Here is a 25,413-nt window from a genome sequence, read left to right on the forward strand (position 1 = left end):
CAAAGACTCGTAGAAAAGCACAAGACTGCCAGGTAAATAGCAATACAAATATACAAACTATAAAAACAAGTGAAAGTGTGTGTGTGTGTGTGTGTGTGTGTGTCAGGGAATGGATTACTTGGGATCCCAGCGGTTCATCCACCGGGATCTGGCGGCTCGGAACGTTCTGGTGGAGAACGAGAGCACGGTGAAGATCGGAGACTTTGGCCTGACCAAGAGCATGAAGGAGGACAAGAGTTACTACACTGTCAGAGAGGAGACCGACAGCCCTGTGTTCTGGTGAGCAAATGTATACATAGAATGACAACACAGGAGGTTGGTGACACCTTCATTGGGGAGGACGGGCACGTGGTAATGGCTGGAGCGGTACAAGTGGAAAGGTATCAACAACATCAAACATATGGTTTTCATGTGTTTGATACCATTCCATTCACTCCATTCCAGCCATTATTATGAGCCGTCCTCCCCTCAGCAGCCTCCACTGAATGACAAGATCAGGTCCTAGAACTTAACATGATCGTTGTCTCCCAAATCAATGTGAAGAACATGAGGTCAGGTGCATTTTAAAGCCTGGATCCCAGTCTATTTCATTGCTATTGGTGCTACACTCCACGACCAAAAGTAAGTGGACACCTGCTCGTCGAACATCTCATTCCAAAATCATGGGCATTAATATGGAGTTGGTCCCCCATTGCTTCAGTAACAGCCTCCACTCTTCTGGGAAGGCTTCCCACTAGATGTTGGAACATTGCTGCGGGGACTTGCTTCCATTCAGCCACAAGAGCATTAGGTCAGGCACTGATGTGCGATTAGGCCTGGCTCACAGTCAGTCGGCATTCCAATTCCTCCCAAAGGTGTTCAGTGGGGTTGAGGTCAGGGCTATGTGCAGGCCAGTTAAGTTCTTCCACACTGATCTCGACAAACTATTTCTTTGTGGACCTTTGTGCACAGGGGCATTGTGGTGCTAAAACACAAAAGGTTCTTCCCCAAACTGTTGCCACAAAGTTGGAAGCACAGAATTGTCTAAAATGTCATTTGTAAGCTGTACACTGTATTCCTCCTCCACCAAAATGTACAGTTGGCACTATACATTGGGGCAGGCAGTGTTCTCCTGGCATCCGTCAAACCCAGATTTGTCTATCGGACGGCCAGATGGTGAAGTGTGATTCATCACTCCAGTGAACGTGTTTCCACTGCTCCAGAGTCCAATGGCGGCGAGCTTTACACCACTCCAGCCAACGCTCGGCATTGCACATGGTGATCTTAGGCTTGTGTGTGGCTGCTTGGCGAAGGAAACCCATTTCATGAAACTGCTTCCAGAGGCAGTTTGGAACTCGGTAGTGAGTCTTGCAACCAAGGACAGATGATTGTTACGCGCTATGCTCGATTTTATACACCTGTCAGCAACGGGTGTGGCTAAAATACCCGAAACCCTTCAAATGAGTGGTTTTCCACATACTTTTATGTATATTCGGTAAGTATTCAGACCCCTTGACTTTTCCCACATTTTGTTACATTACAGCCTTATTATAAAAATGTATTAAATCTATTTTTGTCCTCATCAATCTACACACAATACCCCATAATGACAAAGCTAAAAACCTGTACTTGGGGAATTTTTCCCATTTGTCTCTGCAGATGCTCTCAATCACTGTCAGGTTGGATGGGGACTGTCGCTGCACATCTATTTTTAGGTCTTTCCAGAGATGTTCGATCGGATTCAAGACCGGACTCTGGCTGGGCCACTCGAGGACATTCAGAGACTTGTCCCAAAGCCACTCCTGCTTTGTCTTGGCTCTGTGCTTAGGGTCATTGTGCGGCAGGGTAGCCTAGTGGTTAGAGCGTTGAACTAGTAACCGGAAGGTTGTGAGTTCAAACCCCCGAGCTGACAAGGTACAAATCTGTCGTTCTGCCCCTGAACAGGCAGTTAACCCACTGTTCCCAGGCCGTCATTGAAAATAAGAATTTGTTCTTAACTGACTTGCCTGGTTAAATAAAGGTAAAATAAAAAAAAAAAATAAATAAAAATTGTCCTGTTGGAAGGTGAACCTTTGCCCCAGTCTGAGGTCCTGAGCACTCTGGATTAGGTTTTCATCAAGGATCTCTCTGTACTTTGCTCCGTTCATCGTTCCCTCGATCTTGATTAGTCTCCCAGTCCCTCCTGCTAAAAAACACCCCCACAGCATGATGCTGCCGCCACCATGCTTCACCGTAGGAATGGTGCCAGGTTTCCTCCAGACGTGAAGCTTGGCATTCAGGCCAAAGAGTTCAATCTTGGTTTCATCAGACCAGAGAATCTTGTATCTCATGGTCTGTGAGTCTTTTAGGTGCCTTTTTGCAAACTCCAAGCGGGCTGTCATGTGCCTTTTACTGAGGAGTGGCTTCCGTCTGGCCACTTTACCATAAAGTTCTGATTGGTGGAGTGCTGCAGAGATGGTTGTCCGTCTGGAAGGTTCTCCCATGTCCACAGAGGAACTCTGGAACTCTATCAGAGTGACCATTGGGTTCTTGGTCACCTCCCTGACCTAGGCCCTTCTCCCCCGATTGCTCAGTTTGACCGGGAGGCCAGTTCAAGGAAGAGTCTTGGTGGTTCAAGATTTCCTCCAATTAAGAATGATGGAGGCCACTGTGTTCTTGGGGACCTTCAATGCTGCAGAAATGTTTTGGTACCCTTCTCCAGATCTGTTCCTTGACACAATCCTGTCTCGGAGCTCTACAGACAATTCCTTCAACCTTATGGCTTGGTTTTTGCTCTGACATGCACTGTCAACTGTGGAACATTATATTGACAGATGTGTGCCTTTCCAAATTATGTCCAATCAATTGAATTTACAACAGGTGGACTCCATGTTGTACACACATCTAAAGTATGATCAATGGAAACCAGGCTGTATCACATCTGGCTGTGATTGGGAGTCCCATAGGGAGGTGCACAATTGGCCCAGCATCGTCCGGGTTTGGCCGGGTAGGCCATCATTGTAAATAAGAATTTGTTCTTAATTAACTGGCCTAGTTAAATAAATACAAATATTTAAAAAATAATTATGTCTCATAGCAAGCGGTCTGAATACTTATGTAAAAAACTTTTCACTTTGGCATTATGGGGTATTGTGATGTCACTATGGGGTATTGTGATGTCACTATGGGGTATTGTGATGTCATTATGGGGTATTGTGATGTCACTATGGGGTATTGTGATGTCACTATGGGGTATTGTGATGTCACTATGGGGTATTGTGATGTCACTATGGGGTATTGTGATGTCACTATGGGGTATTGTGTGTAGATTGATTGAATACATTTTTTAATTAAGCTGTAATGCAATTTTTTTTGTTGAAAAAGTCAAGGGGATCAGATTCAATTCTGATTTTCGCTCCTATGATGTTAACAGGACGGGGCTCATTGTATTTACATGAACTCACATGGGCGGCAGGTAGCCTAACGGTAGAGTGTTGGGCCAGTAACCGAGAGGTTGCTGATTCGAATCCCTGAGCTGACTAGGTGAAAAATCTGTTGATGTGCCCTTGCTCTGCATAAGAGCGTCTGCTAAGTGACTAAAATGTACATATTAACCTTGGTTGTGTTCATTAGGCAGTTGGCACCCAACGGAAGAAAACAAACCGGAAGGAACTACCTAAACTTGTCCAATAAGAAACGCTCATTTTCGGTTGCAGAACATTTTGCTACGTCGTGCCCTAACCCATGTGTTGCCTTGTAGGTACGCTCCCGAGTGCCTGGTGGACTGTAAGTTTTACTCTGCGTCTGACGTGTGGTCCTTCGGAGTGACCCTCTATGAGTTGTTGACCTACTGTGAGACAAGCAGCAGTCCTACCACGGTAAAGAACTTTGTTTCTTTGTTAACCTCACTATGAAAATATGTTAATACAAATTCCTAAAACTTTATTGATTTGACAAATATCAGGGGTCAGACCTGTTAACATGTATCTGATGTGATGCCAGGGGTCAGACCTGTTAACATGTATCTGATGTGATACCAGGGGTCAGACCTGTTAACATGTATCTGATGAGACCAGGGGTCAGACCTGTTAACATGTATCTGATGAGATGTATCCTAGTCTTAGTTAATTAAACTAGCGTCTGTCTGTTTTGGGGTCAAATAATTCTGAAGTTCAATGCTCTGAGCGGTGCACTTTTCCACTTCCCTTCGTGGATTTATAAAGGAAATGACTAGAAACTCATTCCCCATGCTTGTACCAATCCAATGCTTCTAAATGCATGGAAAGAGTGCATAAGTGTATGCTTTGGGAGAAACGACTGTGGTGTTGGTAGGGATTGAACTGGAGCGTAGGACCAGTGTTACATCTGTTTTGGTTTTGATCATATGGTTGTTCACAGGTATTCTTGGAGATGCTTCGTCCAATCCAGGGTCAGATGAATATCACCCAATTGGTGGAAGTGCTGATGGCCGGCAGGAGGCTGCCCTGTCCACCTCACTGCCCGGATGCGGTAAGAGAACTGGGAAATGGTGTAACCTGCTCGAAAAAGGCTGTAGTCGTTCCTTCTCTTTCATCTGAAAGCTGATACTCTGGGGTGAAGTTTCCTCTAGGTACAGATCTAGGATCAGCTTCCCCTCCCCCGATCCTAACCTTAATCATTAGTGAGAAAAAATGCTACACTGACCCACGCACCCTTTCTAAATACAAAGTCAGTAGTGTTACTCTACAGATGTAGGATCTTAATTTGACCAGTTTTTCACAGCAGGAAAATAATCCTACAGCAACAGGAAATGGGAATTATTATGTGGATTATAATTAACTGACATTTTTGTAGGGGTTTATACATGTTTTGTTAGGACAAATCAAGTCTGACATTTTAAAAGTGGAATTTAAAAACTTTAGAAGCCTTTTTAAACCTTAAATACATGACAAGTTTGCATTTCCTGCAGGAACTTTCTTGCAACAACAGGGTGATCAAATTAAGATCTGACACATGTAGGAATAGATATCTAATGGCTTTGAGCAGGTTGCTCGTTATCAACGCCGATGTACATCAGCATAAAAAGGAAAATTGCATCCACAAGGATAAACATGTCTTCCCAGGTGTGTTTATCATAGCAGCGTTTTGACCCTTAGCTTGCAGGATATTTATTTGTTATGCTTCTCGCCCCCCCCCCCCCAAAAAAAAAAAATTTGACGATTTTTCTATCTGGCCTCTGGTCTTTGCACTTCTGTGTGTGTGTGCAGGTATACTCTCTGATGAGGAGGTGTTGGGAGAGTTCCCCGGAGAACAGGATTCAGTTCAAAGACCTGATCACAGAGCTGGAGCTGCTGCAGGATGAGAGGCACGGAGGAGATGGACTGGCTGTCTGACCTGACGAAGCTGAAGCTGCAGCTGGATGAGAGGCACGGAGGAGATGGACTGGCTGTCTGATCTGACGAAGCTGCTGCTGGATGAGAGGCACGGAGGAGATGGACTGGCTGTCTGACCTGACGAAGCTGCAGCTGGACGAGAGGCACGGAGGAGATGGACTGGCTGTCTGACCTGACGAAGCTGCAGCTGGACGAGAGGCACGGAGGAGATGGACTGGCTGTCTGACCTGACGAAGCTGCAGCTGGACGAGAGGCACGGAGGAGATGGACTGGCTGTCTGACCTGACGAAGCTGAAGCTGCAGCTGGACGAGAGGCACGGAGGAGATGGACTGGCTGTCTGACCTGACGAAGCTGCTGCTGGACGAGAGGCACGGAGGAGATGGACTGGCTGTCTGACCTGACGAAGCTGCAGCTGGACGAGAGGCACGGAGGAGATGGACTGGCTGTCTGACCTGACGAAGCTGAAGCTGCAGCTGGACGAGAGGCACGGAGGAGATGGACTGGCTGTCTGACCTGACGAAGCTGCAGCTGGACGAGAGGCACGGAGGAGATGGACTGGCTGTCTGACCTGACGAAGCTGCAGCTGGACGAGAGGCACGGAGGAGATGGACTGGCTGTCTGACCTGACGAAGCTGCAGCTGGACGAGAGGCACGGAGGAGATGGACTGGCTGTCTGATCTGACGAAGCCGACACATAGATGGATAGATAATAATACTAGTGATGCACTGATATGACATTTGACCGATATCCCATATTTTCCTTGCCAAAAAAAACAGAAACTGAAATTTTAGCAGCCGTTTAAGGATTCTGGTACAGTTAAATAGTTAACACACACACACACAGCCGCAGCGGTCTAAGGCACAGCATCTTAGTGCAAGAGGCGTCACTACAGTCCCTGGTTCAAATCCAGGCTGTATCACATCCGGCCGTGATTGGGAGTCCCGTAGGGCAACGCACAATTGGCCCAGCGTCTTCTGGGTTTGGCCGGGGTAGGCCGTCATTGTAAATAAGAATTTGTTCGTAACTAACTTACCTAGTTAAAGAAAGGTCACACACACCACACTGACCAAAAATTTATTTTGTTGGCATTTACGCATGTCCCCATTACCAGTAAAACATAATCAATCTATTTCTTTCACTTACTTGCTGTGCTGTTTCATTGTTCAGTTGTTTCATTCTCAACCAGGATTTCATCATACATGTCAAGCAGTGAAGTTTCAGCTCTGCCTGTGACCGACCAGTTGGCGAAAGCCAACATCACCCACGACAGAGAACGGTTGATTGTCAAGGGCAATGATTTCCATTATCTTGTCGTTAATGATTTTCACCTTTGAGTTGTCTCGCTGAAATGTTCTTACTCTTTCAAATGACTGCTGGACGTATTGGCGGCTCGATCCACACAGAAGACATTGTGGGCCAGGTTAGGAATGCTGTGTTGCACGTGTAGTGTAAAATGTTACGTGATGTCATTACGTCATGTACCTGTGTTATATAGGTCTGCACGTCAGCTTTGACATCGGCGTTAAACTAGACATGATGTTGGCATTTTTAGCTAATATCGGCCGATTTCGATATGTTCACTGATATATCGTGCAACCCTAAATATTAGAATTCATATCATAATATTTATGCCATTTAGCAGACACTTTTATCCAAATAGATAGATGGGTGGATGGATGAAAACACAGTCGACAAAGGCAGACAGAAAGCACAGACAAAAGCTCACTTGTCAAACGATAACAAGCAATATATTTTTTACAATAGGAAAACAAATATAGGCTAGATTGAAAACTGGACATTGTACCACTCAGCCATTAGGTTAGCCACTGTAGCCCCTTACCACACCCAACCCTGTTCTCTCACACTGGAGCCCCCTACCACACCCAACCCTGTTCTCTCACACTGGAGCCCCCTACCACACCCAACCCTGTTCTCTCCCACTGGAGCCCCTTACCACACCCAACCCTGTTCTCTCACACTGGAGCCCCCTACCACACCCAACCCTGTTGTCTCACACTGGAGCCCCTTACCACACCCAACCCTGTTCTCTCACACTGGAGCCCCCTACCACACCCAACCCTGTTCTCTCACACTGGAGCCCCCTACCACACCCAACCCTGTTCTCTCCCCTTACCACACCCAACCCTGTTCTCTCCCACTGGAGCCCCTTACCACACCCAACCCTGTTCTCTCACACTAGAGCCCCCTACCACACCCAACCCTGTTCTCTCCCACTGGATCCCCCTACCACACCCAACACTGTTCTCTCTATGACCAGTTTGGCCTACCATCCCTCACAAGCAGATTACAAATGAACTGGTTCACCCTTACTTACTAACCCTTACTGGCTAAGCCCCACTCCTGTCCTTCTCCCAGTCCTTCTACAGCCTACACTCTCAAATCAAATCACACTTAATTTGCCACATGCACCGAATACAACAAGTGTAGACTTTACAGTGAAATGCTTTCTTACAAGCCCTTAACCAACAGTGTAGACTTTACAGTGAAATGCTTTCTTACAAGCCCTTAACCAACAGTGTAGACTTTACAGTGAAATGCTTTCTTACAAGCCCTTAACCAACAGTGTAGACTTTACAGTGAAATGCTTTCTTACAAGCCCTTAACCAACAGTGTAGACTTTACCGTGAAATGCTTTCTTACAAGCCCTTAACCAACAGTGTAGACTTTACAGTGAAATGCTTTCTTACAAGCCTTTAACCAACAGTGTAGACTTTACAGTGAAATGCTTTCTTACAAGCCTTTAACCAACAGTGTAGACTTTACAGTGAAATGCTTTCTTACAAGCCCTTAACCAACAGTGTAGACTTTACAGTGAAATGCTTTCTTACAAGCCCTTAACCAACAGTGTAGACTTTACAGTGAAATGCTTTCTTACAAGCCCTTAACCAACAGTGTAGACTTTACAGTGAAATGCTTTCTTACAAGCCCTTAACCAACAGTGTAGACTTTACAGTGAAATGCTTACTTACAAGCCCTTAACCAACAGTGTAGACTTTACAGTGAAATGCTTTCTTACAAGCCCTTAACCAACAGTGTAGACTTTACTGTGAAATGCTTTCTTACAAGCCCTTAACCAACAGTGTAGACTTTACAGTGAAATGCTTTCTTACAAGCCCTTAACCAACAGTGTAGACTTTACAGTGAAATGCTTTCTTACAAGCCCTTAACCAACAGTGTAGACTTTACAGTGAAATGCTTTCTTACAAGCCCTTAACCAACAGTGTAGACTTTACAGTGAAATGCTTTCTTACAAGCCCTTAACCAACAGTGTAGACTTTACAGTGAAATGCTTTCTTACAAGCCCTTAACCAACAGTGTAGACTTTACAGTGAAATGCTTTCTTACAAGCCCTTAACCAACAGTGTAGACTTTACAGTGAAATGCTTTCTTACAAGCCCTTAACCAACAGTGTAGACTTTACAGTGAAATGCTTTCTTACAAGCCCTTAACCAACAGTGTAGACTTTACTGTGAAATGCTTTCTTACAAGCCCTTAACCAACAGTGTAGACTTTACAGTGAAATGCTTTCTTACAAGCCCTTAACCAACAGTGTAGACTTTACAGTGAAATGCTTTCTTACAAGCCCTCAACCAACAGTGCAGTTCAAGAAGAAGAAAATATTTCTATATAATAATAAAGTACAAGACGTTTTCACATTTTATTGGTCAAGTGTATCTAATTGCAAGGCGTGTATGTACATGCACGTGGAGGCATCACTCCTCCTCCAACTCCTCGAATGACAGTGAGTGTGTCCAGGCCACCAGTTTGTCCACCTCGTTCTCCCAGAGGTCCTGTTGCTGTTTGTCATGTGCTCGACAGAGACTCCTGGTGGCCATGGAGTCTCTCTGCACATTCACCTGGGGGGTCAGCATGTCTACAAGGACACACATAAATGATGGGCTCTGTCATTGCTCACAGTAACACACACACACACACACACACACACTGAATTCATCATAGACTTACCTGGTGTTCTGTAGAGGAGGTAAATCTTTCTCATTTGGTCCATCCTCGCCTGTCTCCACTCACTCACTGGTTTGGTCTTCTTAGGCTGGTGCACGGTACCATACATTAAGGCTCTGAACCTGTCACAGAGCACATCTGGTTATTATGGCTCTGAACCTGTCACAGAGCACATCTGGTTATTATGGTTCTGAACCTCTCACAGAGCACATCTGGTTATTAAGGTTCTGAACCTGTCACAGAGCACATCTGGTTATTAAGGTTCTGAACCTGTCACAGAGCACATCTGGTTATTAAGGTTCTGAACCTGTCACAGAGCACATCTGGTTATTAGGGTTCTGAACCTCTCACAGAGCACATCTGGTTATTAAGGTTCTGAACCTGTCACAGAGCACATCTGGTTATTAGGGTTCTGAACCTGTCACAGAGCACATCTGGTTTCAATTTCTGAATGAGTGAGATGTTGCCTTTGTATAGCATGGTTTATAAACAAACAGTGAATTACGGAAAGTTGATGCAAAACCCAAATCATATTTAGGAAAGGCAGCAGCTATGGGAAATCAGACACGTGTTTTAACCAGCAATCTTACAAGCCAAGAGGTCATCTCTTATTTTATTTATTTACTGCTCCTCTTTATCTTTCAGAGTAAACAGACTTACGTTTCACACTGTGTCCCCATGGGAGAGTCCTTGTCTGGTGTCCCATGATACATGGCAAAGGTCTCAGGGCGCTTGATGAGATCCTCCAGGGCTGGAATACATCATCAGATTAACCTGTTACACGCCTATCAGTGCTAACTCCTAATGTACACTCCAAGGTCATGAGGAGTGCATGTATTTAGATGGAAAGACATACATTCCTTCCTCATCCACGAGCCAGCTTTAGTGGTGGCCATCTTTGTCCATGTCTTCAGATAATCCTCAAAGGGGATTCTCCTCACAGGCCTGGAGGCATTACATTTAGCCATGGAACAGAGAATATTACACTGAACTGCCGTAACTACAGTAATCAACAGTATAGTACTATCATGATACTGTGCAAGAAATTCATAATGATTTCACTTTGATTGTGTCATGTCAAAGAAAGAGGATAAACCAGAATATAATACTGTGATGTCAGTGGCATCATTTGTGAATTAACTAATCAAGGGAAAACAAGAGGAAAAATATTCTGGAAATGAAAGAGATGAGCACAGGGAAAGTGGAAATATTCACTTTGCTCGTTATATATTTACATGTTCTTAATTCCATTCCTTCCTTACAAATGTGTGTGTATTTGGATATATGTTGTGAAATGGTTAGATATTGCCGCACTGTCGGAACTAGAAACACAAAGCATTTCGCTACACCCGCATTAACATCTGCTTGACACGTGTATGTGACAAAATAACATTTGATTTGATTTCTCTCACCTGTTGTGTGAGTTCAACTGCACAGCTTTCCTGTTCCCTACAGGAGAGGTGGTGAAAATAGACAGATCATTATTACTACTCAGTGTGAGACGGGATATGATCGCCTTACCTTAGAATAGACTAGCGGCATTGCACCTTTACCAGCGGTAAATCATTTCATCTTTGAAGACTGAAAGTGAATCCGACAGACTCTTCTACTCAGTAACAAAAATCCAAAGCACAGTGGAATGTAAAGTAGCCAAAGTTCATGGTGCAACATGAAGAAAATCAGCAAAGAAACTGCAGGACGCAAATCAACCACCTGTAGAAACAAAAAGAGGTGCTTCAACTGAATAACACATGGAGTTAACACACAGCCTTTTACAGTGACAGTGGTGGTGGAGCAGAGTGTCACCAAGACTGAGCTGAGGAACATGGAGTTAACACACAGCCTTTTACAGTGACACATTCAAATGACCTGCTATGAGGTAAGGTCACCCAGTGGTGGTGGAGCAGAGTGTCACCAAGACTGAGCCGAGGAACATGGAGTTAACACACAGCCTTTTACAGTGACACGTTCAAATGACCTGCTATGAGGTAAGGTCACCCAGTGGTGGTGGAGCAGAGTGTCACCATGACTGAGCTGAGGAACATGGAGTTAACACACAGCCTTTTACAGTGACACGTTCAAATGACCTGCTATGAGGTAAGGTCACCCAGTGGTGGTGGAGCAGAGTGTCACCAAGACTGAGCCGAGGAACATGGAGTTAACACACAGCCTTTTACAGTGACACGTTCAAATGACCTGCTATGAGGTAAGGTCACCCAGTGGTGGTGGAGCAGAGTGTCACCAAGACTGAGCTGAGGAACATGGAGGCCAGTGGTGGAGCTGAAGACAGAGAACACAGCCCAAGCAGCTGAACTGTCTGCCAATGGGGGCCAGAGTGACAGCCAATAAGAAGGAGGTGGAGGAGCAGCTGAACTGTCCGCCAATGGGGGCCAGAGTGACAGCCAATGAGAAGGAGGTGGAGGAGCAGCTGAACTGTCCGCCAATGGGGGCCAGAGTGACAGCCAATGAGAAGGTGGAGCAGCTGAACTGTCCGCCAATGGGGGCCAGAGTGACAGCCAATGAGAAGGAGGTGGAGCAGCTGAACTGTCCGCCAATGGGGGCCAGAGTGACAGCCAATGAGAAGGAGGTGGAGGAGGAGCTGAAATGTCTGCCAATGGGGGCCAGAGTGACAGCCAATGGGAAGGAGGTGGAGGAGCAGCTGAACTGTCCGCCAATTGGGGCCAGAGTGACAGCCAATGAGAAGGAGGTGGAGGAGGAGCTGAAATGTCCGCCAATGGGGGCCAGAGTGACAGCCAATGGGAAGGAGGTGGAGGAGCAGCTGAACTGTCCGCCAATGGGGACTAGAGTGACAGCCAATGAGAAGGAGGTGGAGGAGGAGCTGAACTGTCCGCCAATGGAGGCCAGAGTGACAGCCAGCGAAAAGGAGGTGGAAGAGCAGGACAAAGTAGCTGACAGCACTTAGAGAGGAGATGAGCATCACCAAGACTGATCTGCAGCTCCAGAAGAACAAGATGGAGGAGCTGAAGAGGGAGAACCCAGTCATGGAGGCCAGAGTGTCAGCCAATGAGAAGGAGGTGGAGGAGGAGCTGAAGAGGGAGAACACAGTCATGGAGGCCAGAGTGTCAGCCAATGAGAAGGAGGTGGAGGAGGAGCTGAAGAGGGAGAACACAGTCATGGAGGCCAGAGTGTCAGCCAATGAGAAGGAGGTGGAGGAGGAGCTGAAGAGGGAGAACACAGTCATGGAGGCCAGAGTGTCAGCCAATGAGAAGGAGGTGGAGGAGGAGCTGAAGAGGGAGAACACAGTCATGGAGGCCAGAGTGTCAGCCAATGAGAAGGAGGTGGAGGAGGAGCTGAAGAGGGAGAACACAGTCATGGAGGCCAGAGTGTCAGCCAATGAGAAGGAGGTGGAGGAGGAGCTGAAGAGGGAGAACACAGTCATGGAGGCCAGAGTGTCAGCCAATGAGAAGGAGGTGGAGGAGGAGCTGAAGAGGGAGAACACAGTCATGGAGGCCAGAGTGTCAGCCAATGAGAATGAGGTGGAGGAGAAGCTGAAGAGGGAGAACACAGTCATGGAGGCCAGAGTGTCAGCCAATGAGAAGGAGGTGGAGGAGGAGCTGAAGAGGGAGAACACAGTCATGGAGGCCAGAGTGTCAGCCAATGAGGAGGTGGAGGAGAAGCTGAAGAGGGAGAACACAGTCATGGAGGCCAGAGTGTCAGCCAATGAGAAGGAGGTGGAGGAGGAGCTGAAGAGGGAGAACACAGTCATGGAGGCCAGAGTGTCAGCCAATGAGAAGGAGGTGGAGGAGGAGCTGAAGAGGGAGAAAACAGACAATATGTTCTCTGCTGGTTTGACTGATTCAGGAACTGTAGGACCATTCAATACTGAAACCCAACTGATCTACAAGAGAGTCATCACCAACATGGGATCGGTCTATAACCCAATAACTGCTATGTTCCCAGCACCAGTGAGATGAGTCTACTACTTCAGATTCACTGCCTGGGAATACCATGAGAGTAGGCCTGTTCCATGATGACCAAAAAGTGTTGTATTTAATTATGTACACACTGACCATCGTGGTAAGTATGTTTCAAAGGCATTGTCTCTAGAGCTGGACCATTGGGATGTGGTCTACATATGTCCCCCCTCAGGGAAAGGGCTCTATGACAGTACTAATAACTACAACACCTTCAGTGGCTTCCGGGTCACATAGGGAAGCACCGTTGCTGTAATGAACTTTGATAGGAGCAGAAAGCCTCCAATGTTCCTCTCTAACCAATAGGAAGCATTGAAAAAGAAAAAGAATGCTGTTGTTTGTGTCTTAACATTACTATAAACGTTTATGGTAATTATTGCATGTATTTCTGCTCAACAACATTTTCACACAAACTTTTTGTTGCGAGTTGGATCAACAACATTTTTGTTGTGCAAACTCACAATCCTATTGCAATTGTACAATAATACTTTATTTTTTACAGTGTAGCTTTGTAACGTAGCCCAATGTAACCAATAGCTGCTAATCCTTGTACTTGGTGGTGCTCACTCACTCTCCAGTTCCTGGCTGGCCCTGACACATTCCAGCACCACACGGTGGTAGGTGGATGGGCTGGACCAGAGCATGTCAGCAGCTTCGGGGTTCACCGCTCCCTCCAGGACTGGGTTGGACAGCATGGTCTAGAGGGGACATAGGAGAGGAGACCATACAGACTTGATATTACTACACTACTACTGCTGTATGGGTCTATGAACACAGCAAGTGGCAGTGCTTTTTTTTTAAACGAGTATGTGATAGAACTATCTTTATCACAATAAACTACAAATTGCTGTATCCAACCTGGACTCAGAGGTAGACGTAGCATAGTAAACGTACATCTGGGAAATTCCAATTAGTATGATATGTTATGTTTTGTATGGTATTAATTTGTGGATGTCCATCATCCATTTCATATGATATGTTACGAATTACAATTTATGATATGTTAGCAATTGTAATTCCTACAATATGTTAACGAATTTGTTGTGGCTAATGTTAGCTAGGTGGTTAGGTGGCTAAACGTTAGCTAGGGTTAGGGATTAAGTTTAGGGTTAGAGTTAAGAGTTAGGTTAAAGGGTTAAGTAAACTTCTGTCTTATGGCTATGACTAGGGCTCCCTAGTAGCGCAGCGGTCTAAGGCCCTGTATCTCAGTGCTAGAGGCGTCACTACACGCCCTGCTTCGATTCCAGACTGTATCACAACCGGCCGTGATTGGGAGTCCCATAGGGCGGTGCACAATTGGCCCAGAATCGTTAGGGTTTGCCGGGGGGTAGGCTGTCATTGTAAATAAGAATTTGTTCTTAACTGACTTGCCTAGTTATATAAAGGTTATGGTTAAAAAAAATTTAACCATACCAAACGTAACATATCATATACAGTGCCTTGCGAAAGTATTCGGCCCCCTTGAACTTTGCGACCTTTTGCCACATTTCAGGCTTCAAACATAAAGATATAAAACTTTGTGAAGAATCGACAACAAGTGGGACACAATCATGAAGTGGAATGACATTTATTGGATATTTCAAACTTTTTTAACAAATCAAAAACTGAAAAATTGGGCGTGCAAAATTATTCAGCCCCTTTACTTTCAGTGCAGCAAACTCTCTCCAGAAGTTCAGTGAGGATCTCTGAATGATCCAATGTTGACCTAAATGACTAATGATGATAAATTCAATCCACCTGTATGTAATCAAGTCTCCGTATAAATGCACCTGCACTGTGATAGTCTCAGAGGTCCGTTAAAAGCGCAGAGAGCATCATGAAGAACAAGGAACACACCAGGCAGGTCCGAGATACTGTTGTGAAGAAGTTTAAAGCCGGATTTGGATACAAAAAGATTTCCCAAGCTTTAAACATCCCAAGGAGCACTGTGCAAGCGATAATATTGAAATGGAAGGAGTATCAGACCACTGCAAATCTACCAAGAACTGGCCGTCCCTCTAAACTTTCAGCTCATACAAGGAGAAGACTGATCAGAGATGCAGCCAAGAGGCCCATGATCACTCTGGATGAACTGCAGAGATCTACAGCTGAGGTGGGAGACTCTGTCCATAGGACAACAATCAGTCGTATATTGCACAAATCTGGCCTTTATGGAAGAGTGGCAAGAAAGCCATTTCTTAAAGATATCCATAAAAAGTGTTGTTTAAAGTTTGCCACAAGCCACCTGGGAGACACACCAAACATGTGGAAGAAGGTGCTCTGGAGGAATGGGAACAAATTTCAGTCTCTCGATGTGCAAAACTGACAGAGACATACCCCAAGCTGGGCTGAATAATTTTGCACGCCCAATTTTTCAGTTTTTGATTTGTTAAAAAGTTTGAAATATCCAATAAATGTCGTTCCACTTCATGATTGTGTCCCACTTGTTGTTGATTCTTCACAAAAAAATACAGTTTTATATCTTTATGTTTGAAGCCTGAAATGTGGCAAAAGGTCGCAAAGTTCAAGGGGGCCGAATACTTTCGCAAGGCACTGTACATTTTTGTGTCCTGGCTTTACGTTTACTTCTAGACCAGGCTGCTGTATTTCAACATGTGCAGTGAAATGGGTGCCAACCTGGATGCTCAGAAGAATACTGGTGATTGAGATGCTGGGGTTCCACTCGCTGTCCAGGCAGGGGATACATGGGCTACCTGTGTCCTTGTCCACTTCAGTCACAACAGACATGTACAGGGTGAAATTAAACACCTTTCCTTTTTATGACACTTTCATGGACAATAGATATTGCCAGCAACTCACCATTGGGGTGGAAAGGGATGGCAGTGAATTCGACGGTTGGAGGGACAGAGTTGTAAGACTCAGTGAAATGCAATGTCAGCAGCAAAACAGCACCTTATAGAATGGAAAGATTTTAAAACTAAAATTGCATTTTTTTTTTCTCCAGAATGTACTTTTGGTAGTTCAGACACCCAAGCCCTAAATGTAGACCGCGTGTAATCATCATCAGTAGCTGATCATCATCATGGATATTATTTTTGTGGAGGCTGAACATTCATGGCCATATCACACCTTCCCACAACGTGTCTTTCAGTCCTTCCACTTTAGCCTCCCATTCAAGCAGGCTGTGACTTACTGGCTTGGCCTCCACTCCCTTGTCATAAAAAAAAAACTACTTTTAGTGCTTCACTTGTTATTTGAAGGTGACATTGATTACACGCTTGTTTCCTGTGAGAGATTTTGTTTTTGATGAGCACACAGAATAACCAAAAATTTTAAAATATATATGAGGGATACATAAAACATAATTGTAAATAAAGTTCTAAAAACTTACTTTTAGATTCGCCGTCTGCAGTTTAAGGTATTGGTTTCGCAGCAAGAAGTGAGCGTGGGTGTGCATCATTGGATTTCACTCGGTCCTTCACAATTTGACAACTGTATGTGCGAATATTTCATAGAACAAACGCATGCTTTCATAGTCTGAAATGATAAAATATTACACTGGCGCAACGCATAGACATACTGTTTTCCAAGAGAACAATGGAGCAAGGTCGTGTAATGTTTTGAAGCTGTTGTCAAGCAACATGTCGGTCAATTTGGTGGGAAGAACAGCTTTGTATGGAGCCAATTTCACTTGCTTCTCGTGTCGCTATAACAATCACCGTATTAAAGGGGGCAATCTGCGATTGCTACATCCATGTTTTGACTTAAATGAATGATATTCAACCATTGATTCTTGAAGAATAGAACTTATTAATGCCTCCTGCCATTAGTTCAACTGTCTAACCCCATCAGAATCCAAAACATAACCTTGTTTTACTTCATTGTTTATAGACATCGTAATTGTAAACACACTGTATAGCTTCACATATAACTTAAACTATAATTTTGATCATATTGCTACATCTGTAGCTCTGTCTATGAATTTGAGAGTGGTTCTCCGTCTCCATCCCTAAGCCATTTACCTAAAAAAAAGGTCGTCGGGTTGGCGCGTCGATGTTTGAACTGCAGTTTGCCTTTTAAATCACATTATATGAACACCGAATTTATACGTTTTCCTGTTTGGGATGCATTTTTCACTTGTTTCATTTTGATTATATAATTATTTAGGTTACTCATTAGGCTACCCATTTATGAAAGACTCCATTATTTATACCTTGTGGGATTTGACTAAGGACAACAACTAAATAAGAAGTTGATCATGTTTTATTTTTGGTACAGTACACTCTTGCTCAATGTGAATCTGAGTGGTGAGTGTTTTGAGTTGGGCTATATCGCACAAAGATGCAATATCGCACAAAGATACAATATCGCACAAAGATACAATATCGCACAAAGATGCAATATCGCACAAAGATGCTATATCGCACAAAGATGCTATATCGCACAAAGATGCAATATCGCACAAAGATGCTATATCACACAAAGATGCAATATCGCACAAAGACGCTTTTGATAGAGGGTAAAAGGGTCATCTAATTGAAGATAGGATGGGGGAAAGAAAGTGTAGTTTTGAGTATTTTATTAGGAGGGGGCAGGGGGTGGCAGGGGACAATCGTGTGTGCGGCCTGTCCTCTCATGAAGCTGTGAGAACTTCAGGGCTATGGTTAGGGGGGGGCACACATACACACACACAGACATAGGTTATGCACTAGTATGTAGCTACATGCTCATGTTCTATGATGATAGTCTCAGAAACACCACAGTTTGTTCAGTGAGATCTAATCTCTGAATCATCCTTTGTCTGATGTGGATCCTGGAAGATCTTGTTGGGGGTCTGTCTTGTTGCTGTCGATGTAGACCCAAACTGTTTCACTGTTTCCCCCCATACTCCCTGTTCCACTGAGCCTGTAGATGACTCGTGAGCCATCTGTGAATATTATCCTCAAGCCCTGCAGATAGGGAAAGGGGGATACCTTGTCAGTTGTCCAACTGAATGTATTCAACTGAAATGTGTCTTCTGCGTTTAACCCAATAGAGAGACAAGATTAGCCAGTTAATAAAGTTCATTTTTTAAAGTATTGGAGACTCCTACACTAGCTACAGAAGATGATGTCATTCTTATATTATATAAGTCCAAAGTAACTTATAGCATGTCCAGTTCTGTGAGCACACCAAAACAGCCACCCCCCATTCCCCAGCTGGTTTCTGGAGACGTGCCTGTCTACGGGGTCAGTGTGTTCAAAGTTGTCGGCCCTCTCCACCTGATAGAGCTTCTCACCCAACTGCGAACCTCTGGCCTATGAAGGCCCTCTCCACCTGATAGAGCTTCTCGCCCACTGCGAACCTGCGGCTTATTTTATTTTACCTTTATTTAACTAGGCAAGTCAGTTAAGAACAGATTCTTATTTTCAATGACGGCCTAGGAACCGTGGGTTAACTGCCTGTTCAGGGGCAGAACGACAGATTTGTACCTTGTCAGCTCCCCCGAACTGGCAACTTTCCGGCTTTCCGGCCCTTATAAGGGCGGCAGGGTAGCCTAGTGGTTAGAGCGTTGGACTAGTAACCGGAAAGTTGCCAGTTCAAATCCCCAAGCTGACAAGGTACAAATCTGTCGTTCTGCCCCTGAACAGGCAGTTAACCCACGGTTCCTAGGCCGTCATTGAAAATAAGAATCTGTTCTTAACTGACTTGCCTTCTCCAGCATAGTCAGCTCCAGATCCTCCATCATCTGAACGGCCGCATCCAGGTGGACTTCCTCACAGTCATACCTGCCCAAGACAGCACAGCAGAAGATACAACCAGGAGCTTTGGCTGCCTCTTTTGTTTCTGCAGCCCAACTCCTTTTGTAATTTGTTCAAGAAGGAACAGGCTATTGACTGCAAGGCACTTTGCATAGTGTCTCTTTGACTTCATTTTCAGCTTGTTATACAACTCAAGGTTTCACTCAGACTTCAGCACTTAGCCTGCCTTAACGACAACTCCCTGGCCCCGAGAAAGTCTTGTGACCATTCAGAAATAAGTTCTTTGCAATGATATGCTTTGATCACCAGAGGTCCTTACTGTGATTCACACTGTCCATTGCTCACCTGGTAAAGACTTTTCCTGCCCAACTTCTGCCAGTGGTCCTTCATGATGTCATCCACACTCTGCTTCCTCTCTGCCAGGATGGACAGCCACGCCAGCGTGGCCCAAAGTCCATCCGTCTCACAGATATGGTCAGCATCTGACATGATAGATACAGTGTAGGTTTGGTTGAGGTTCTCGCTGTGTTAGCCACCTCTTCTTGTAACTAGTTCCTGACATTTGGAGTTACTGATGAGCTACCTGTGCCCGAAACTCTCTTCTCCATTTGCCTGCATCCATCAGGTTGCCAAAGAACTTCCACCCCGTGGGGTCTCGTAGAGTTAAATCTTTATCGCTCTGGCCACACTATGAGATGGGGATATAGTCATTTCGTTTTTTTTTGGTGATCTTACATGATTACGGTTTCTGATCATTCTGTACATGTAAACCTTACAGTGTCCACTTGTTTGTTATTTTTTGAGACAGGATGAGATGTAGTAATGGTCAATGGCTAATTTTCTCATTGGATAATGCCGAGGTGTTAGTTGTCCAGGGCTGGTTGGCATGCTGCGCGCGTAGCCTCTATTAAAAGGACCGTTAAATTATTTGTTGATTGAACACCCACCCCGTCACCATCAAAGGCAGCTCCAAAATGGTGCTGGCCACCCCTCATGGCCTCAGCCAGGTCGGCTGCATAGGTGAGGTTAGTATCAGGGTGCTGACCCCCAAAGTCTTCCAGGGGGACATACTTAATGGCACATTTAGCAGGGGAGCCCAGCCCAGCTCCTCACATTGGGACCTACCTCTGATGATTAAACAGAGGAAAGGAAGGAAGGAAGGAAGGAAGGAAGGAAGGAAGGAAGGAAGGAAGGAAGGAAGGAAGGAAGGATAGTCAAGTTTAATGATGAACAGGTTGATGGGACAAGTGACATGCGGTCCATGGGCAGAGGTATTAAGGGACAGGATTAAAGAATAATTCAATCATTTGATTTGGAGAACTCTCCAGTGCCCCACTGGGACTGTTGAAAGAGACTATAATTAGAGAAATCTCTCAGTCTTTGAGAGAGAAGTTCAGAGAAACTGGGTTATTGGAAAGGGAGTGAGGTTTAGGGTGAAACCGGCCTTAGACTTTGAGGGTTTCATAGATGGAGACATTTGGTAAACCAAAAATGAGAGATATTATTGAGAAATATGAATAGACAACTGAAAGTGGGGCAGCAGATAGCCTAGTGGTTAAGAATTTTGTGCTAATAACCAAAAGGTCACTGGTTCACATCCCTGAGCTGACCAGGTGAAAATCTGTCAATGTTCCCTTGAGAAAAGCGCTTAACCCTAATTGCTTTGGATAAGCTTGTCTGGTAAATGTTATCACAGGGGAGGTCCTGTGATATGGTTCTAGGAACAGCTTGAGTTATACATTTTTTCCTAGCTGGATTTTTCCGTAGCAGACAGTTTGTGTAACCCCATCCTCACCTCTCTCCTGAGAGACCGGATCATGTAACAGACAGTTGGAAACAACAGCTGAACTCTCAACTAGGCTCCTCTCATCTTTACGGTGGCACTGTGTGACATTAGATGGATATCAACATCTGCACTTATAGAAACGGTATAACTATATGTTCTGTACTGTACATCGGAATAGAGCAGCCTTCTTCTTACCTCCTAATGTTGCAAAGCCAGACGAGTGCCTCTCTAAATACTGCAGATACTCCAACTACACGTTGTAGCTGGAAGGTCTGGCACTGTCTGGCACACTAGATTCCTAACCTCCATGCATGGCGTTCTAGACGGATCTTGATGTGGTTCTCGCCAGACAACAGCTCCTTCAGTGCAGCAAAGTGAAAGATGTTCCTCGGCATGTTGGCATAAGACTCTGCCGAGTCCACTATCTCCACTGTGAGAAGACAAAGATCCTCAGGGATCCAAGTAGGGAAACAGTTGAAAGAATAAACACAGAGGCCATGTTCTGTGGCCAGATTCAATCAAAACCAGAACCTATGCTGTTTAAAAAAAAGTCACATTGATCTGGCACTGCAAACTTGTAATGTTTTTATTCGTTTTTCTATAGTGCAGGTTGTATTGAGATCTAGCCTAAGTGTGTAAGTGACGTTTTTTCTATTGCATGTGTAACGGATGTGAAACGGCTAGCTTAGTTAGCGGTGGTGCGGCGCTAAATAGCCTTTCAATCGACGACGTCACTTGCTCTGAGACCTTGAAGTAGTGGTTCCCCCTTTGCTCTGCAAGGGCCGCGGCTTTTGTGGAGCGATGGGTAACGATGCTTCGTGGGTGTCAGTTGTTGATGTGTGCAGAGGGTCCCTGGTTCGTGCCCGGGTATGCGCGAGGGAACGGTCTAAAGTTATACTGTTACACCTACTCTAAAACTGCCAACAAGGAATTCCGTTTATTTCCTTCTATTCAAACATCAGGTACCTGTTTATTTCTCCAGAACTCTTGTCAGGTTGATGTGAGCGATGTGTTTGTGCTCACCTGTGAAGGGTTTAAACTTGTTCTCCAGGTCAAACATCTGTTTGCCCGGGGTAGCCAAGTCTACACGGAGTTCTGGGCACATGGCGTACTCCTCTATGGATCTACTGATCAGGGATATTTTGTTAGTGACTGCCTCCTGGGCCTAGGTTGGTTCAAACAAAAGCATGACTTCATGTTGTTACACAAGGACACTCATTTGTGTTGATCTTAATTGTGCTGCTCTAGTCTATTCAATTGTGCTGCTCTAGTCTATTCAATTGTGCTGCTCTAGTCTATTCAATTGTGCTGCTCTAGTCTATTCAATTGTGCTGCTCTAGTCTATTCAATTGTGCTGCTGAAGTCACCAATTATTGATCTAGAATGCCATTGTATCAAAGTGTCAGATCTGCATCACTGAGATACTTGTGGGAAATGTCTCTATCTTATCTTGTAATGCACTTGGCTAACAACCTTTCCCACTGGTCCCTGTTCTCTAGTTACAGTATCTCCATTAGCAGTGTTGAACTTGATGCCAAAGTCTCCATTGGATCCCCCGGGGGTTGTGACTGGCAGTGAGGATGATACCGCCGATGGCCTTGTACTTCCTGATCACCCAGGAAACCGCCTGCGTGGATATGATCCCGTGATGACCCATCAAGAGCTGACCAACCTGCCAAGATGACAGGTCTTTCAGGTTAGTATCTCTGTTGTGGTCACACATTTTAGCTATTGAAAAAAGCCACTATGGCTTGGAGTTATACACATTTCATGACTTAATGTGGATGGGTTAGATTGCATTTTATTCAATGTTCACTTCTGGATTTTAACATGAGAAATCCATAGGCTATGGTTGCTGGTGGTTATACTTAGCCAACCGAAGTATACTACAGTCATTGTGGTAGAAACACATGAAATATACTACAGTCGCATGAAATATACTACAGTCACATGAAATATACTACAGTCATTGTGGTAGAAACACATGAAATATACTACAGTCACATGAAATATACTACAGTCATTGTGGTAAAAACACATGAAATATACTACAGTCACATGAAATATACTACAGTCATTGTGGTAGAAACACATGAAATATACTACAGTCACATGAAATATACTACAGTCATTGTGGTAGAAACACATGAAATATACTACAGTCACATGAAATATACTACAGTCGCATGAAATATACTACAGTCGCATGAAATATACTACAGTCACATGAAATATACTACAGTCGCATGAAATATACTACAGTCGCATGAAATATACTACAGTCACATGAAATATACTACAGTCACATGAAATATACTACAGTCACATGAAATATACTACAGTCACATGAAATATACTACAGTCACATGAAATATACTACAGTCACATGAAATATACTACAGTCGCATGAAATATACTACAGTCGCATGAAATATACTACAGTCACATGAAATATACTACAGTCACATGACATATACTACAGTCGCATGAAATATACTACAGTCACATGAAATATACTACAGTCACATGAATTATACTACAGTCACATGAAATATACTACAGTCACATGACATATACTACAGTCGCATGAAATATACTACAGTCACATGAAATATACTACAGTCACATGAAATATACTACAGTCACATGAAATATACTACAGTCACATGAAATATACTACAGTCGCATGAAATATACTACAGTCATTGTGGTAGAAACACATGAAATATACTACAGTCACATGAAATATACTACAGTCGCATGAAATATACTACAGTCGCATGAAATATACTACAGTCACATGAAATATACTACAGTCATTGTGGTAGAAACACATGAAATATACTACAGTCGCATGAAATATACTACAGTCGCATGAAATATACTACAGTCACATGAAATATACTACAGTCGCATGAAATATACTACAGTCATTGTGGTAGAAACACATGAAATATACTACAGTCACATGAAATATACTACAGTCGCATGAAATATACTACAGTCGCATGAAATATACTACAGTCACATGACATATACTACAGTCGCATGAAATATACTACAGTCACATGAAATATACTACAGTCGCATGAAATATACTACAGTCGCATGAAATATACTACAGTCACATTAAATATACTACAGTCACATGAAATATACTACAGTCATTGTGGTAGAAACACATGAAATATACTACAGTCACATGAAATATACTACAGTCGCATGAAATATACTACAGTCACATGAAATATACTACAGTCACATGAAATATACTACAGTCATTGTGGTAGAAACACATGAAATATACTACAGTCACATGAAATATACTACAGTCATTGTGGTAGAAACACATGAAATATACTACAGTCACATGAAATATACTACAGTCACATGAAATATACTACAGTCGCATGAAATATACTACAGTCGCATGAAATATACTACAGTCACATGAATTATACTACAGTCACATGAAATATACTACAGTCGCATGAAATATACTACAGTCACATGAATTATACTACAGTCACATGAAATATACTAGTCACATGAAATATACTACAGTCATTGTGGTAGAAACACATGAAATATACTACAGTCACATGAAATATACTACAGTCACATGAAATATACTACAGTCGCATGAAATATACTACAGTCACATGAATTATACTACAGTCACATGAATTATACTACAGTCACTGTGGTAGAAACACATGAAATATACTACAGGGTTTACGGGAGGGAAAAGTCTTAGGCACGCCCAGTATTTCACGGGCTGGTAGGGGGAGGCTATGGGTCCAAAAATAACCATGGAGACTAGTATGTGTGTACAGGCAGATGGTAACTGAAGACGCTCCTTAGTTCACACATGTGCAGGGGGATCACTGTCAGGGCTGTTGTCTCCAGTAAGAGAGACCCTAAGCACTGATTCAGGGTCAGTGTTGATTTGTGATGGTAATACCAAAGGCAGTACAGTATGAAGTTCGGCAGAAACTGCTTTTCCAATAGAAATCCCCGATCACGCTTGTATGTGATGTCATGGTGACGTTGGCTAAGCTCATGCACAGAAACACTTAGTCAGGTCTAACGGTCGTCTTGCGCCGACGTGCGCATGTACAAGTCGTTAAATGAAAGGCACTCGTTCGATATAAAGTCGTTATTTTAACGAAAATGAAAACGTGGCTGTTTGTCACTTTCATAAGGTTGGAGTAATATGTTTAGCTACTTTAAGACATTGGCGCAAATCTAGGTTGTGCCTTTAGAGTTTGAGAAAATTAACAACAACGGAAAAAAGGTTCACTTCTCATTGACTTCTCAAACCCCAAACCCGGGTATGGTCTGCCGAGTCTGCTTCCCAAGCGTTCCTGTAAGTCTCGCAGTGTTGCTCCTCTGGGTTTAGAAGCTGGTAATACTATCGCAGAGCAGTGTGAAGGGTCAACTTCTCAGAGAGTAGAATACAATGCTGCCTCCTGGGGCTAATGTGGTCTGTTTTGAGAGGCTTGTGCATAATTCCCAAACGTTATGAACGTCTTGACCTACCTTAAGCCTTTCAACGTTTCTTGTGACCTTCCAGTCAGACTAAACAATATTTCTAGCCACAACTCAGTTGAAAGCTGCTTTGATGTCCAAGTGCACTTTTTTTGGGGAAAACTACTAGTGCTGTAGTGCACTACTGTTACATCATGTCCACTC

At 44.0% G+C, this 25,413-nt stretch overlaps 3 protein-coding genes and 1 pseudogene across 5 annotated transcripts in view; 2 read left to right on the forward strand and 2 right to left on the reverse strand.

Annotated features, from left to right (window-relative positions):
- The window catches only part of LOC110509035 (tyrosine-protein kinase JAK1), a 25,759-nt gene extending 19,479 nt beyond the window's left edge, over nt 1–6,280 (forward strand). For 2 of the 3 annotated variants that reach the window (XM_036966730.1, XM_036966729.1), the window contains 4 exons: nt 107–279; nt 3,719–3,836; nt 4,357–4,467; nt 5,205–6,279. In XM_036966730.1, coding sequence (XP_036822625.1) covers nt 107–279; nt 3,719–3,836; nt 4,357–4,467; nt 5,205–5,330 — 528 coding nt within the window. In that variant the 3' untranslated portion in view covers nt 5,331–6,279. Of the gene's footprint in view, nt 1–106; nt 280–3,718; nt 3,837–4,356; nt 4,468–5,204 lie in introns of all 3 variants that reach the window. The other variant, XM_036966731.1, reaches the window with a different exon arrangement.
- Nucleotides 6,281–8,854: 2,574 nt separating this feature from the next.
- Nucleotides 8,855–15,978, reverse strand: LOC110509037 (ubiquitin conjugating enzyme E2 U). Its single transcript, XM_021589979.2, has 7 exons — nt 15,868–15,978; nt 13,823–13,949; nt 10,729–10,765; nt 10,173–10,261; nt 9,977–10,067; nt 9,320–9,438; nt 8,855–9,227 (listed from the first exon to the last, which is right to left on the reverse strand). Exons 1-7 carry the CDS (start codon nt 15,976–15,978, stop codon nt 9,067–9,069), a joined length of 735 nt encoding a protein of 244 aa, XP_021445654.2. The 3' UTR covers nt 8,855–9,066.
- Nucleotides 12,120–13,390, forward strand: LOC118944849 (uncharacterized protein PF11_0207-like). Its single transcript, XM_036966591.1, has one exon. The coding sequence runs from the start codon at nt 12,247–12,249 to the stop codon at nt 13,249–13,251; it is 1,005 nt and encodes a 334-aa protein (XP_036822486.1). The 5' UTR covers nt 12,120–12,246; the 3' UTR covers nt 13,252–13,390.
- A 1,794-nt stretch (nt 15,979–17,772) lies between the features above and the next one.
- Nucleotides 17,773–22,441, reverse strand: LOC110508228 (annotated as a pseudogene).
- Between the last annotated feature and the right edge of the window lie 2,972 nt (nt 22,442–25,413).

The sequence above is a fragment of the Oncorhynchus mykiss genome, chromosome 28, assembly GCF_013265735.2.
Source record: "Oncorhynchus mykiss isolate Arlee chromosome 28, USDA_OmykA_1.1, whole genome shotgun sequence".
NCBI lineage: Eukaryota > Metazoa > Chordata > Actinopteri > Salmoniformes > Salmonidae > Oncorhynchus > Oncorhynchus mykiss.

What these genes read in the sequence shown, in the direction of transcription:
- LOC110509037 (XM_021589979.2), bottom strand. Translation starts at nt 15,978, where the DNA reads ATGTCTGTTGTGACTGAAGTGGACAAGGACACAGGTAGCCCATGTATC. An exon ending in GGCCAGCCAGGAACTGGAGA is followed by an intron (nt 10,766 to 13,822) that starts GTGAGTGAGCAC and finishes CCTCTCCTGTAG; the next exon opens with GGAACAGGAAAGCTGTGCAG. An exon ending in ATGGGGACACAGTGTGAAAC is followed by an intron (nt 9,439 to 9,976) that starts GTAAGTCTGTTT and finishes GCTCTGTGACAG; the next exon opens with GTTCAGAGCCTTAATGTATG.
- LOC118944849 (XM_036966591.1), top strand. Translation starts at nt 12,247, where the DNA reads ATGAGCATCACCAAGACTGATCTGCAGCTCCAGAAGAACAAGATGGAG.